This window comes from Corvus cornix, chromosome 1 (assembly GCF_000738735.6).
Source record: "Corvus cornix cornix isolate S_Up_H32 chromosome 1, ASM73873v5, whole genome shotgun sequence".
Classification (NCBI taxonomy): Eukaryota; Metazoa; Chordata; class Aves; order Passeriformes; family Corvidae; genus Corvus; species Corvus cornix.
This window is the reverse complement of record NC_046332.1, coordinates 84782880-84796882: the sequence shown is the minus strand read 5'-3', so window position 1 is coordinate 84796882 and position 14003 is coordinate 84782880. Positions and strand designations below refer to the sequence as shown.

The 14003-nt window shown below is 38.4% G+C and overlaps 1 protein-coding gene across 3 annotated transcripts in view; it reads right to left on the bottom strand.

The window, feature by feature from the left end:
* The window catches only part of CYFIP1 (cytoplasmic FMR1 interacting protein 1), a 75816-nt gene that overhangs the window by 39730 nt on the left and 22083 nt on the right, over positions 1-14003 (bottom strand). Inside the window, exons 6-16 of one of the 3 annotated variants that reach the window (XM_010394187.4) lie at positions 12510-12691; positions 11364-11460; positions 11102-11230; positions 9550-9654; positions 9298-9389; positions 7941-8058; positions 7144-7266; positions 4480-4605; positions 4019-4185; positions 2118-2265; positions 560-707 (exon numbers count right to left, since the gene is read on the bottom strand). In XM_010394187.4, coding sequence (XP_010392489.2) covers positions 560-707; positions 2118-2265; positions 4019-4185; positions 4480-4605; positions 7144-7266; positions 7941-8058; positions 9298-9389; positions 9550-9654; positions 11102-11230; positions 11364-11460; positions 12510-12691 — 1435 coding nt within the window. Of the gene's footprint in view, positions 1-105; positions 260-559; positions 708-2117; positions 2266-4018; positions 4186-4479; positions 4606-7143; positions 7267-7940; positions 8059-9297; positions 9390-9549; positions 9655-11101; positions 11231-11363; positions 11461-12509; positions 12692-14003 lie in introns of those variants that run through there. The other 2 variants (XM_010394186.4, XM_019282739.3) reach the window with 2 other exon arrangements.

The window sequence follows — 14003 nt, the reverse complement described above, 5'->3', positions numbered from 1 at the left end:
GATAAATAAACCAAAGGTTGACTTAGGCAATCGGAAACATTTTCCAGGTCGTGTTAGAGGTGTTAGGACATGCTAAGCTGGACACTGATCATCTACATATCTTACCACTGAAATTTATCAAATGAGTGTAGAAGAAAGACTCGCGATGGAATTTTTCTATGTCCAATATGGTGGGCCCCTCAAGGCTACTTCTCAAGGTTTTCTTGGAACCACTTTTGTCAGCAATGAGGGACTCTAACATAGTTCTCACCATGTAAAGCTGTATCATTAAAGGAAACAATTATGGTGGAAAGGGGGGAAAAAAGGAAAATACATATGGTACATTAGTTGAGCAACACTGAGAATTACTATCAGTAAGCGACTGCTCCACTTCAAACTGAAAACTGGCACTGTGTGGATAAAAGCCTTGAGGCAAGAGGAACGATGCAGCAGTAGCCTACACACCAGCACAAATGCCTACCCATGCCAAGGGGATCTCCACTGACACTCAGCAGCAGACCATTTGCAGTGGAACAGTTCACATCACCACAATAAGTAAAAGTAATAAGTAATGTCTTACCACCAAAGTTTAAAAGAGGCGGATAGATGTAGGACTGCCTCAGAAACTTGTGTGTCACATGCAATAGCTTTTCCAATCCCAGAGACTTGAGCTGCTTCAACAGCTCAGCAGAGTTTAAGGACTCTGTCATAGTGCGAACCATGAAGAGCTAAAAACCAACAGACAGGGGCAGGCAGGGGAAGAGAATCCGTTAATAAAAACACATGGGTAAATAAGGAATGGGAAAGAGAAGCAGAGAAAATATGTTAGTTTGTTAAAAATGAAAAGCAGCACAGTGAGCATGCAGAGGAGGTCACACAGAAAGGTTGTTCAGAATAATCACTGCAATCTGGGGCTCCCTCAAGCAAAGGGAAAGTTCCTGTTCATTTCAGAGGATGCTCAGAGAGCCATTAGCTTATCAAATGATTTAGCAAAGGTTCCCAGGTAGCACCAATTACCCATTCATACACAGCCATTTTAGAACAGCATGAAGCTGAGGAAAACCTATCTAAAATGGATATATTTGACCTCTTGCCCTCCTGTCAACCCAGAGAGACAAGTGTACCAGCCCAAGAGCAGAAAAAGCAGATAGAACCACATACTCTAACCAGCCTGTTGCAAAGGTGAAGTAAAGCCCTTAAAGCACAGGAGAAGCAAACTGGTGGTGATATTTAACCTTTTCTTTCACCCCAGGAAATTAGAAATCAAAACATATTTCTGCAATTATCAAAACAAAATATTCATTAAACCAATCTTATCACAAATTAAGCAACTTTTTATTACCCAAAATTATTAACCATACATGCTCTCTTTCCCACAGATTTTAGGTATTAAAAGATTGTCTTCACAAACCACAGTTGCCTTCAGTTTTTCCACCCAAAGTGCTCAGTACCTCATTTTCTCAGATGAGCTACAAATATGAGACTATACACTCTCCAAACAAATCCATAAATGAAATAAAAAAGAGAATTATATAGAGGTAACAAGAATGAGCACCTAGATATGGGATTTTGATGACTACCACAGAAAACATTTGAAATATCTCGTTTTAGTGGTAGCAGCAGACAAATTAGATTCTAGGGACCAGCTTTATCATTCATTACTGAAGACTGCAAGGGATCTTTTCAGAAGTCATATATTTTCCCATATTTTACCAGACATTCATTTATATTTTAAACATATTTTAAAACTACTAGACATCTACTGAATTGTGGGATTTAATAAAAAAATTTCACCAGCTATACCAGAGGTAGAAGTCAGTCAAGAAATAATTCAAATAGTTCAAAAATATTATTTAAAAAACATTAGGAGCTCAATGAGAAAATATTTGTTCCCAGAAAATCAAATTAAAGAAATTGAACACTTGGAAAAATTATGTATCAGAGTAGAAAATTACAGCAATCCAGACAGAGGATCTTGGTTAAGTGCATATAATTTTGCAAATATAAATCAGAGTAGATTTTTAGCATTAAAAAAAGACCGCAATAAAACCTGCAATTTTAAAACAGTTCAGGACAGAAAGAAAACACCTCATGCAATAATTGTTGACAGATATCACAACCACCAGACAGGAAAATACCTGAGTGCTGGAAGGTCCAACTGCACGTCTTGGGACTTTGATGTCAAAACCACTTTTGGGGTCCTTCTCTCCCCTTAGTGCTGGGTCATTGAATGGCTCGTGACCCGCTTCCCAGTCACACACTGTCTTCCTTATGGCCTGCAAAACACTGAGCACAATTCCCACTACTTCACACCGCAGCACATCCAGGTGCCTTGACAGAACACTTAATTTTTTTAAGCATTCTTCCACAAGCACAGAAACTTTGCAACAGCATTCAAGAGTTCAGGATAATTCCAACCAAGAAAAAAGAATTTCACCAACATCTTCAGGAATGACACATCCACAAAATAATCACTCCACGCTCTTTATCAGAAAGGGTCTAGAGCCCTTAAAGACCATCTAGTTCCAACTTCTCCCCTGCCATGGGCAGGGACACCTTTCACTACATCAGGTTGCTCAGGGCCCCACTCAATCTGTCCTTGAACACTTCCAGGGATGGGGCATCCACAACTTCTCTGGGCAAACTGTTCCAGTGCTTCATTACCCTCCAAATAAAGGATTTCTTCCCAGCACCTAATCTAAACCTGCTCTCCTCTTTCAGTAAAACCATTGCCCCTTGTCCTGTCACTATCTGCCTGTATAAAAAGTCCCTCTCCCTCTAAGGTACTGGAAAGCTGTAAATAAGGCCTCCCAGAGCCTTCTCTTCTCCAGGCTGAACTACCCCAGCTCTCCCAGCCTGTTTTCATAGGAGAAGTGCTCCACCCCTCTCATCATCTTCATGGCCCCTGGACCCTTTCTAACAGGTCCACGTCTTTCTTGTGTTGAGGACCCCAGAGCTAGATCAATCAAACAAAATTCACATTAATATGAATATATTAATTCATATTCACTACGAATTCAATTAATATTCAATCAAACCAAAGCAGATTATTAACCAAATTAAAGAAACACAATGGTGGCTTGAAATGAAAAAAGCAGAATTCTTGTTTTCAGAAGAAATTCAGATTCCAGAATTCAGCTGAAATTTATACAAACAGCTTTATACTTTTAGCTCCAAATACTGAACTGGAACTCAGATACTTGTCAGGAACACAGCCAGCCATATCCTGTGGCATGCTGAATGATCAAGAAAATGTCTCATCCCAAATCTGAGCAGGAATGAAAACATATTTTTCTATTTCATTAAAATGCTGGGACAAAAAGACTCTCCCTGTAAACCTGATAATGTGGAGCAATTTGTTTATTTTTAGCTTATGATGATATTTTTGTGGTAGTCAGAGCATTTAGCAATAGCCTAATTAGCTAAGGACTTTCACCTCTAAGAGCTTTGCAATGAAATGTGGGAGTGAACAAAAGATAGACAAGTCAAGATTAAAAGCAAACAATTAGGGACAAAAAAATAAGGTCAGGAAATGTCACCAATCAGTGTGGGCAGATGGAGCACTGGAAGACAAGTGTAAGGCTAATGAGCCAAAGGCAGCAGAAGCTGAGAAATAAGACAGAATGCTAAAAGGGGCAGAGAGAAGAGAGAGTGGGATAAATATGAGACACAAGGAAAGGAAACACTGGAATCATAAAGGGGACTGTGAAACCTTTCTTCAAAATATAAACCCTAATCTTGCTTTCAATATTACTGTATTTATATTTTCTGGAAATTAAAATAAACAACAGGAAACACAAGACTTCCTGAAGTAGTCCCAAGAGGCTCAGGACAGCCTGGGCTCCTACTGCAGCCATGCTGGCAGCCTTTCATTTTTAACTTCAGACTCAATCCATATCCAACCAAGCTAACTGTGAATGCCAGACAGACTGGGAGTACAGACTTAGAGAGGCAGAACTGAACATCTGTGCAATTCTGCAACAAATTTACTAAGGTCTGGGGGAAAGAATATAGAAAAAGATGAAAACAGTAATTCTACCTCTGAATGACATTTTTCTTCTTTTTAATGGCTTGTCTTAATGGCTCCCTAAGTGTGACCTGGGCAAAGTCCTGAAGAGCTGCATAAATAGTATGACGAATGGCATGATTGAAAACACTTTCCATCCGTCCCATCAGCACCTGAAGACCTTTGATCATGGCAATCACCTGTAAATAAAAACCCCAGACAAATGTATTTTTCTTATTTTGTTTGTGTATTTGTACAAAAAGCGCATTTTTAAATACAAAAAATGAGAAAAGGGGCATTAACAAGTTACAAATGATAAAGGATAGTTTTGCTGTGCTCCTCCCCTATACTGAATGGAGGAACACATGCTGTTTCAGAGTCAGCACAGGGCAGGCTGTCTTTTTGCACTGGGTATGCAAAATGCTTATAGAGAATGTTCTCTTTTGTATAGAATTAATCTTTGGAAAATCCCTATAGAAAAACATTTCTCTTACCTCAACCAAAGCAAACTTCTCCTCACTAGTATAATTGTATCTTGTTGCTCTTTCATACTCTTCTGCATTGTCAGGACAATCTTTATTAGAGTATTTGTCAGTTGGGTGAACCAGCTTCCACGAATACTGCAGTTCACAAGGCAGAAGAGGGAGAAAAAAAGATAGGGGGAACAAAAAGAAACAAAAATGCTTGAGAAACACAAAACACAGCTGGACACAAATAACATGCTTTGAGAAATGCCCCAGTGTTTTCATGAATATTTGACAAATAGTATTTAGTACTATGTTCAAACCTTGCATAAATTCTGAAACTACTATCTGGTGGAAATGCCAAGCAGTAATTTCCCTAAAAACTTTTCCTGAAAACCAGTGATTCTGTATTATTCCAAAGAAATGCAACTCAAACTCAGCAGGTATTACACTTAAGGGTATTTTTTACTGAGCAAATGTTAGCACGGGCAAAAGTTTCTTCTCCACTTCAAACATGAGAAACACAGAAAGACTTCAGAACAGAAGAAAAAAAAAGTCCATTAGACCCACGCACAAAAAGAGGAGTTTTCTGCTTGGTGAAACATTCACATTTAGATTTCAAAACACAACTGGAAAACTACAGGTTTGGGGTTTTTTTTGTGGGGAGGGGTGTTAATTTTTAATGTATTAGGCTGAAATGTGTGGAAATAGCTGTGTTATCTGTGACAATATGATCTGCACAGCATGCACTTCTCTTAAATACTGCCTTTTCAGCCACTGCAAACACAGCTCAAAATGTCCCTGAGCAGGGTCAGGCTGGCCTAATATCCCTCAGGGTACATCAAGTGAAAAAGCCTAGTCACATTTAAATGCAATTTTCTCAGAGTTTGAGTTCAGTACATAGTAAGATCTGGCTGACACCACCTTAGCATAAATGTTAGATTACATAGCCTACTAATTTGGATTAGTAGCCTACCAAATTTGCCTACTAAAATGGATTAATAGCACCAATTCACCTATGACAAAGGGGAGCATCACACCCTGCAACCTGAGTGCTACAAAGAGGACACTGGGGAAATGATTAAACAAAGATGTTGGGGGCATTAAACTGACAGGGTTAAGATGCACAACAAACATACACTGAAAGTTTTTATCTGAACATGATGCATGTAACTATGTTCATGCATACTCAGTGAAGGTGTAGACAGGTAAATAATTAGGATACTCCATATCAGAATAAATTCTCAGTAGGGGAGAGAGAAGGTGAACACAAACTTGAACTTAGATGAGAAGTATTTATGGGAATCCATACAAATTATAAAGACAAAAGCAGTGAGAATAGCCAAAAAAACCTGCTGTGATGCTCAGAGAAAGTTTGTCCTGGAATGAGCAGGATAGAAACAGAGCTAAGAATGAGAGATTTCCTTCAGAGATATAATAAAATAGGAAGATCTTCACTATGAAAAGACCCTGGATGCAGCAATTTGTGATGAAAAATTAATAAAATAAATGAAATGAAAGGAGCAAGTCTAGGAGCTGTAGAGGTAAGGAATAGATGACAGCAACCTCTTTTAAGAGGAGAAAAGGAGAAAAAGATTGTCACCATTAAATACACTGTGGATTTAAATAGGAATAGCATAATACAGGAAAAAACATGACTCATCTACTGGCTTCTAAAAGAGGCAGTTAAAAATACAAACGAGAGAGCAAACTGGTTCTCCAGCTATGCCCACTGTGACTGCACTGTAGTCACATAGTGCAAATTGCTTCATGCCCCCTGAAACATCTGAGGCAGAAGAGGAGCAAGTCTGGCTTCTCTCACACAATAAGTCATGTTTCAGCCCTTCCTAGAACATATTTTGGTTCAGCTAAGACACAGAGCTTTTATCCAACATCTGCAGCATAAGAAGGACTCCTGCATCCTCTTCTTCAATTTCTGCCTTAAGCAGCTTCTTACTGGAAAAAAGCACAGTCACTTTTCTAACTGGCATCTGTTTTTAAAATAAACTATTGCAATACAGAGAAACAACTCAGCATATTCTTTATTTCCCCTCCCTCATCTTCTCTCATATTTTCCCTTTCCTGCATTTACTTTCCTTTTGGCTAAAAGCCTAATCTAAAGCCAATGGGTGCCCTTCCATCTATTTTTGTGTGTTAAGACCATACATGCTTCAATTTACTCAGCGGTCATGTCTAAACACAGCCAGTTGGAGCTGTTCTATCACCTGCTTGGTGACTGCACGCCAGTACAGATGTTTCTAACAATATGATTTTAAACAATGTTTAGAAGGAAATGATGAAGTCTTAGTCAACAAAATGGTTGTATCTAGAGTGACATTAAAATATCTGGTGAAGGTTCACAGGTGACAGCCTATCCATTAAAGTTGAATGTACTGGGTGAGCTACGAGCTACTGGATCTTCAAAGCAGCAACATTACTCCTAGGCTCTGAGAACTTCATGTGCCATCCTCTAAGAATGAGGTTTGAAGCAGAAGGAGAAACGGGGTGAAGGAAGAAGGAAGAGGAGAATTAAGGGAACAAGATTCTTGTGGATCCCTTTCAACTCAGAATGTTCTGTGATCCTGTGAAAACACAACATGCATTTTTCAGTCCATTAAAATAAAGCCGTTTTATTCTGTCTAACCTCACCAAGCCACCTCTTTTTCATTTGGTTTTATTTCCCATGTTACATACCACTTCCATGACATGGGCACTCCACTGGGAGAGAAGCTGCAGGCCTTGGAGAGAGAGATCAAAGAGCTTCCGATATTCCGCATCTGTTTTTTGAGCTTCCTGTCGACCAGACCCAGTCACCACCTAGAACATTATAAAAAAACCCAAACCAACCCCACACTCAAATACACATCAGAACATTCAGCATCCACAGCCAAATTTCTACATCAATTGAAGCACTAAAACAGCATTATATACCAACACCTGCATTTACATCAGCTTTTTCTTCTAGAGACTTATGTAGTTAAACTTCACGGATTTTGGTCAAGAGATGGAAATCACTGGTATCCCTAATGACCACAATATTGTTGCAGATGAATTCAAGACATCAATTATACAGAATATACAGTTATATGTTCTCTCTATATACCTGATATATAGGAGTGTGTGTATACATATGCATTTCTGTGTTCTTTTACTTATCTCTTAAATTCTAGTTTTGTTTAAACTGTTACAAGCACCTGTTTGGAGTAAGGGCTAGACAACATATTCTAAATGAGACATACCGAAATTTCTAGGACAAATCTGAGATACATAAAGAGAAAGAGGCAGAAGGACATTAGAGTTTGGATGACGTGTCATTGTTATGTTAAATTTAAATAGTGCAAATATAATGCAGAGTAACGGGTACTAGACCTGCAGCCAGCTTTTCTTGACTCAGGTGGCCAAGCTTTGTCATTTACCTGCTTTTCAGATACTTAACAATAACTCTTAATGAGTGACATGAAATTTGCACATGTAGCTCTAACCCTACTCACCTCACTGTTGCTGTAACGAGCCAGTTCAGATATGAAACGCATATGGTCTTCTCTGATTTGGATCATCTGCTCACATATATTGTACTGGGGACTACTGCTGGAAGATGTGCATGTCCATCTGTTTCAGAAGACAAAAAAACCCCACCTAAATCAGGTTTGACAATAAACAGCACAGCTGATACTGCAAAGAAAGATCCACAATGCGTTACTTTTTTTTTTTTTTACACATTTTCCTTCTCTGTTGTTTGAGGCTTTTCCTCTCTTCACATCTCTAGCTCTACCCCTGCACAAGCCATTAGTGATGAACGGCCCTTCTGAGTTCAAATAGCACTTCTTCCAAGTCTTAAGAAAAAACTGCAAAATTTTTCTGTTTCGGGAGTTTTTTTCGTTTTTCAAAGGCTGCTGCTATGAAATATGAACCAGCATATCTCTTAGAAACAAGACCAAAAAGGATTGAAAGCTAGGACAGAAGTACAGGTATAGGCTGTAAAATACATGTAGCCACCTGCAAATATTTTTTTGTTCATTCTTGTTGAACTCTGAAGAGCGTATGGTAAGCTCCCAGCTATAAAAAAGGCATTATCAAATACTGTTAACATGTTATCAAGAGGTACACAAAAAACATGCTACCAAGAATGTCATGTTAAGTAGCTTCATATTTTTAGTAGCTCAGTAGGCCCATTGCTGTTGATTTTCTCTTAGCAATTACATGCAAGTTATGTGGGTTTTTCTGCAGGAATTAAAATGCAAAGCACAACATTCTAAATTCATGTAACTGCATGGAGGCAAGGTCTTGGAGGAGCACAGAAAGGTTCACTAAAACAAAGCAATAACCAAAAACCATGGAACCATTAATGCAACAACTGGCTGCATTTTCCAACTGTTTTGCTGTGCTGCACACCTAGCCAAAAAAAAATAGGGGAGAGACAAGCTAAGTTGCTGCTCCATATACAATGTACACATGCCTGTTCACCCATGCACTACTACTGCTCACCTTGCTTAGTAAAATCCTTCATTTCTTTTAAAGAAAGTTTCATATTTAAAGGAAAAAAATAAAAATTAAATATTAAATTAGGGTAAGATAAAATGAATTTCTTCCAACCCAGGTGATAAGAAATGTCACAGATACAAGAATGAGCTCAGCAGCATAAAGAGGTTTTTAAACCACCTGTTTTTTCAGCTGTATCCATTACATGAATTACATTAATAGTGAAATACCCACACCAAAAAGATGACCAAGTGAAAATCCTATTAATTACCACAGACCCATGGACTAACAGGTGATTATGAACATATACTCCAAGGGTCACACTTTCCCCATCCTGGATGCTCCACTCTGTTTCTTTCTCCTTCCTACCTGGATTTATTTTCCTCATAATGGGCACTGGTCTTAATGTATCTTGCAAGTTCAATCTGCATGTCACCAAAGAGTGGAACAACCTGCAACTGCTGTACACAGGGAACAAATCAGATTAGATAAATTATTAACACAAATCATAGTGAAAGGAAACTATTATTTACCCATATTATAATAGAAAGTGATCTTTATTCTATTTAAATATACTTAAAATGCAAGAGAATCTATCTTTAAAATCACATCTTAACCAACCTTAAAGTACTTGTCTATCTTGGCTAAATTTATCCTTTTCTTTGCATCCAACTTATAGATGTTACTGACACTTCCATCCATCAGGTATAATCCAAAGCCCATCACCTGAAAAAGGAAAAAATTAAGCCTTCAACAAAAGGACCTCAGAAGTAAAAACCTGTAAGTCTGTTCTTCATGTAATTAGAAAAGCAACATTTTAAAACCACTCCTGAAACACCCAACCTCCTTCAAACAGAATATATTTTCAAATACATAAATTTCTGTACTGTTCTTTTATTATCTGTATTAGCAGTTTTTACAGTAACATTAGCCTGATCAGTTAGCCTTAAAAGATGCTGCTTGTTTGTATAAAGGTTTAGCATTAAAAAAAAAAAAGATCTCACTGAAATGAGAGTCTGGCTATTTTTAGAGCTTTTCTTTTCCATTTTATTCAAATTCTCTACATGCAAACTGATTTGGTAACAGAGCTTTAGATCTAACATCTCTGAGTGATTGTTTTTCTGGCTTTCAGTGCCTCTCTGAATTATACACACAAGAACTCAGAAGCATTCAAAAAAAATCTAATTACCTTTTGTCCAAGGTATTAATTAACATAAGGTTATAAATTTATCAGGAAATATTCTTCACCCAGAGGGTGGCTGGGCACTGGAACAGGCTCCCCAGGGCAGTAGTCACAGCACCAAGCCTGCCAGAGTTCAAGAAGCATTTGGATAACACTGGCAGGCACCTTTGGGGATGGTCCCACGCAGGGCCAGGAGTTGGACTCAATGATGCGTGTGGGTTCATCCCTCCCAACTCAGCATATTCCATGATTTTATTTAGTATTTACAGGAGCCAAGCAGAGCCACTTACTGTGTTCTAAGCATGTCAACCAAACAAAAGGCCTAAATACGAAAGTCACACTGGGCACCCTTGCAGACAACATAAATGCTCTAGAGTTCATGTGTGGTTTCAGAAGACTTTCATTTACTCCTAATAAACAGAGCTCTTCAAAATTTAAAAATATTTGTCATGAGGCAAATTTTTAGCTCTTACTCTGTATCTTTTCTTCCACTGCAAGATATGCAGCTGATAATATCAGCCACATTTCATACTGCCCAGCACCCTCTTATTAGATGTACATACTCCAGGTAACTAAACTGATTTATTAATCCTAATTTCAAGATACTTGTTCCCTGAAATATTTGATACACAGCCTCACTTCTAAAAGCTTTTTAAACAAACTTGCCACATATCTAAAATTAAATGTACTAGTTCCTTTCTGCTGTCATTATACATTATATAGAAACACAATGCCATAGACTTGGATGCAGTTCAATTGGGTCAACTTCAATTTATGAAAAACAAATGTGGATTATAAGCTTTCTAAATACTTTCAGTATATAATACAACAAAAAGACAATGACAGGGAAAAGCAGTAATTTGATTATTTGCATAATCTGGTTCCTTTAAAAAAAAAAAAAAAAAAAAAACAGAAACTATCTTTTAAATTTAAACACCTGCGCCCTGCCTCAACATTCTATTTTTAATTTTGTGCCCAAAAGAAACCTACTTTCAAAAGCATATGTTTCTCACTGGGTGTTAGATACATTTTGTTTTCATAGTAGTCCACACACAAATTCACAATATCTGCAAGCAGCTCTTCATAGCCAACAATCACCTCCAATTGCTGCTGCAAAGACTGGAAAAAAAAAGAAGGGTATTAGTCAACTAGTTACACTGGCAAAAAAAAAGTTACTACCAAACTGGAAGAGCGTTATCTTAGTACTTTTGCAAAGCATTATGTAACTTGCAAGAAGACAATTAAAGCTTACTTGTGTTATCTTGTTGTGGTTGGCAAGGAACATGGAAAGGTTCTGAGATTCTTGAATGGACTGAGGATCTGCCATTTTCCGCAGGAACTGAGCGGCTCTTAAAAACAGAAGAAAAAACAGTACTTTCCTTGGGCAGGACTGATTTTTAGTAAATCTATCTCCTTAAAAAAAGGTGAAAAGTTGACTAGAAGAGAGAGATGGACTTAACTGATCCAAAACAAACTGGTTTACTTCCCTGAATCCCTCACTACACCCCTACTTAGAAGGTCCAATAAAACCCAAATGAAAAAACATTGGATATAGCCTTCATTTGGGTGCAGCTGTGGCTCTATAGATCCGAGCCACTCAACAACCCAGGAAAAGTCAGTCTTCCAGGAAACAAGAGTTTGACCTCCAGAAGCACATCTCCAAAGAAAAAGAAAGGCAAACCAAGTAAGTTTAGGAGGCTTTCAGGAACAGCAACAACTACAACAGGTGGAGGTAGAAACTAAATCTCATGTAAGTAGAAGCAACACAGGTAAATTTGGTTAGTCATTGACTGAATAGTTTTCTGCATGAAAGACCACAGGTGCTAGAGCTGGCATAAAGGCTGTCTTGCCCTACTGCTCTGACCACTGTGTTCAACAGAAGATATCTGATACCATCTGGTAGCTCAAGTACAAAACTTGGCCACTGTATCTCACTCCCTCCCCTCCCTGCTATACCTGCAATCACAATGATTTTGCTGAAATACGCTAAGAACAAGTAAAACAACTCTCAGTTACAAATGTCAAAAGTGGATGCCAGGAATAGAATAGATCAGATCAGAATAGAATAGGAGTAGCACAAGCAACCAGAAAGCCAGCTTCCTCTCAAAAACAGAAGGTTTACTAAACAAAGTATATGCATTACATTTAGCATACACCAAGACATCAGTATTTGACAGCTTGGCATCAAAGGCAGAAAAACCTTGTGCTGGTGGAAGAACAGCACAAAGAACTGCCTAACTGCAGTCAAGCCATCCCTAGTTTCAAGGTAACCTGTCCCACACGCGAAGAGACTATTTTTGAAGAAAAAGCTATCAGAAAAAAAGCAACTGCTGCCATCTCGTGGGAGGCCTCAATGCTGGCAGCAAAGGCCCGGGTACTGCTGCTCCTTGCCACTTACCGCTTGTAGGCTGAGTGGTCGTTCTTCACACTGCACTTCATATTTTTCAACTCATCCAACACAGCAAACATGTTGATGAATTTTCCCAGTGTGATCAGATACGCTTCAGACACAAAGTCCTTCCTTCTCTCCGCATGGCACAAGCGTCTCACCTCCCCACAAAACCGTTCAATTGCATTTCTCTAATGGGAGGAAAAGACAGAAAAACAGGGAGTAAAAGCCATGACATTTCCAGGGAAAAAGTTTCATCACCTACCTAGAGCTGGTCCAGTGAAAAGCTCCACTGAAGCAGAAAAATGTTCAAAGCACACAAAACTAGCAAGGCATGAGTACAGGCCTTTCAGCTCCTCCTCTCTGTACTTGATATGTGCTACAAGTGTCACCAGTGATTTTTGCCACCAAGCTTGTCTGACAAGAGCCAAGGTTCTTCTTTGCAGATAAAAGTAATTAAAAGGATAAATAAAAAAAAACAGGACAAGGGATAATGTTTTTTAAACTAAAAGAGAGTCAATTTAGATTGGATATATGGAAGAAGTGTTTTACAATGAGGGTAGATGTTGGAGTGAAAGCTTCTCTGGACTCGGAGAAGGGAAGCCAAAGCACAGGGGTTGAATTAAAACCTTTGGATAAGCTGAGATATATGAAGTCACACCAAAGTGAAATAGAAATAAAGATTTTTTAACTTTTAGTAGAAATATATGCTAAGTGCCTTTAACATTAAAAAGCTGCAGCAGAGACCTTAAACAAAGTCCTTACTGCAGCAGTGTTACCTTTTCACAGAATCTTTACTTTGGACAAAATATAGATAGAACTATACTGTTCACATTTTTTAGATGGAGTGTTCACATAAACAATAAGAGCAGATAGAAACTGTATACGCAAATCTGTGTACTACCTATGTAACACTTGTGTAAGACTTACAACTGTTAGACCAGGATAGGTGAAGAAAACTAGAATCATGTGTTAATCTTATTGGTCAATTAACAAATATAATCCACACTTCTGTAAGAAAAAAATTATAGAGAAACTAGAACTAGAAGAAGCAGCTGTTTTCTCCCTGCTGTTTGCTGTTGCTGCTTAGCTTTATCATGTAACCCCCCTTGAACTCTGCCTTCAAGAAAGCTATGAGACAATGAAATAAAGAACTCAGCAGAACAGCAGTCTCCTCTCCTCTTCCACCCTGGTCCGAGAAGGAAGGGTAACCCATCTGAGCTCAACAGGTAGTGAGGCACTGGAACAGGTTGCCCAGAAAAGCTGTGGATGTTCCATCCGTAGAAGTGTTCAAGGCCAGGTTAGATGGGGCTCTGAGCAACCTGATCTAGTTGAAAATACCTCTGCTCACTGCAGGGGTTTGGACTATATGGTTTTCAAGACCCTTTCCAACTCAGACTATTCTGTGATTCTATGAAGTTTAAAATCGCTCAGAAAAAAAGGGATTTCATGCTCTTTAGTGAGAAAATATATATATGAACCAAAAGGCAAATTATAGGAATG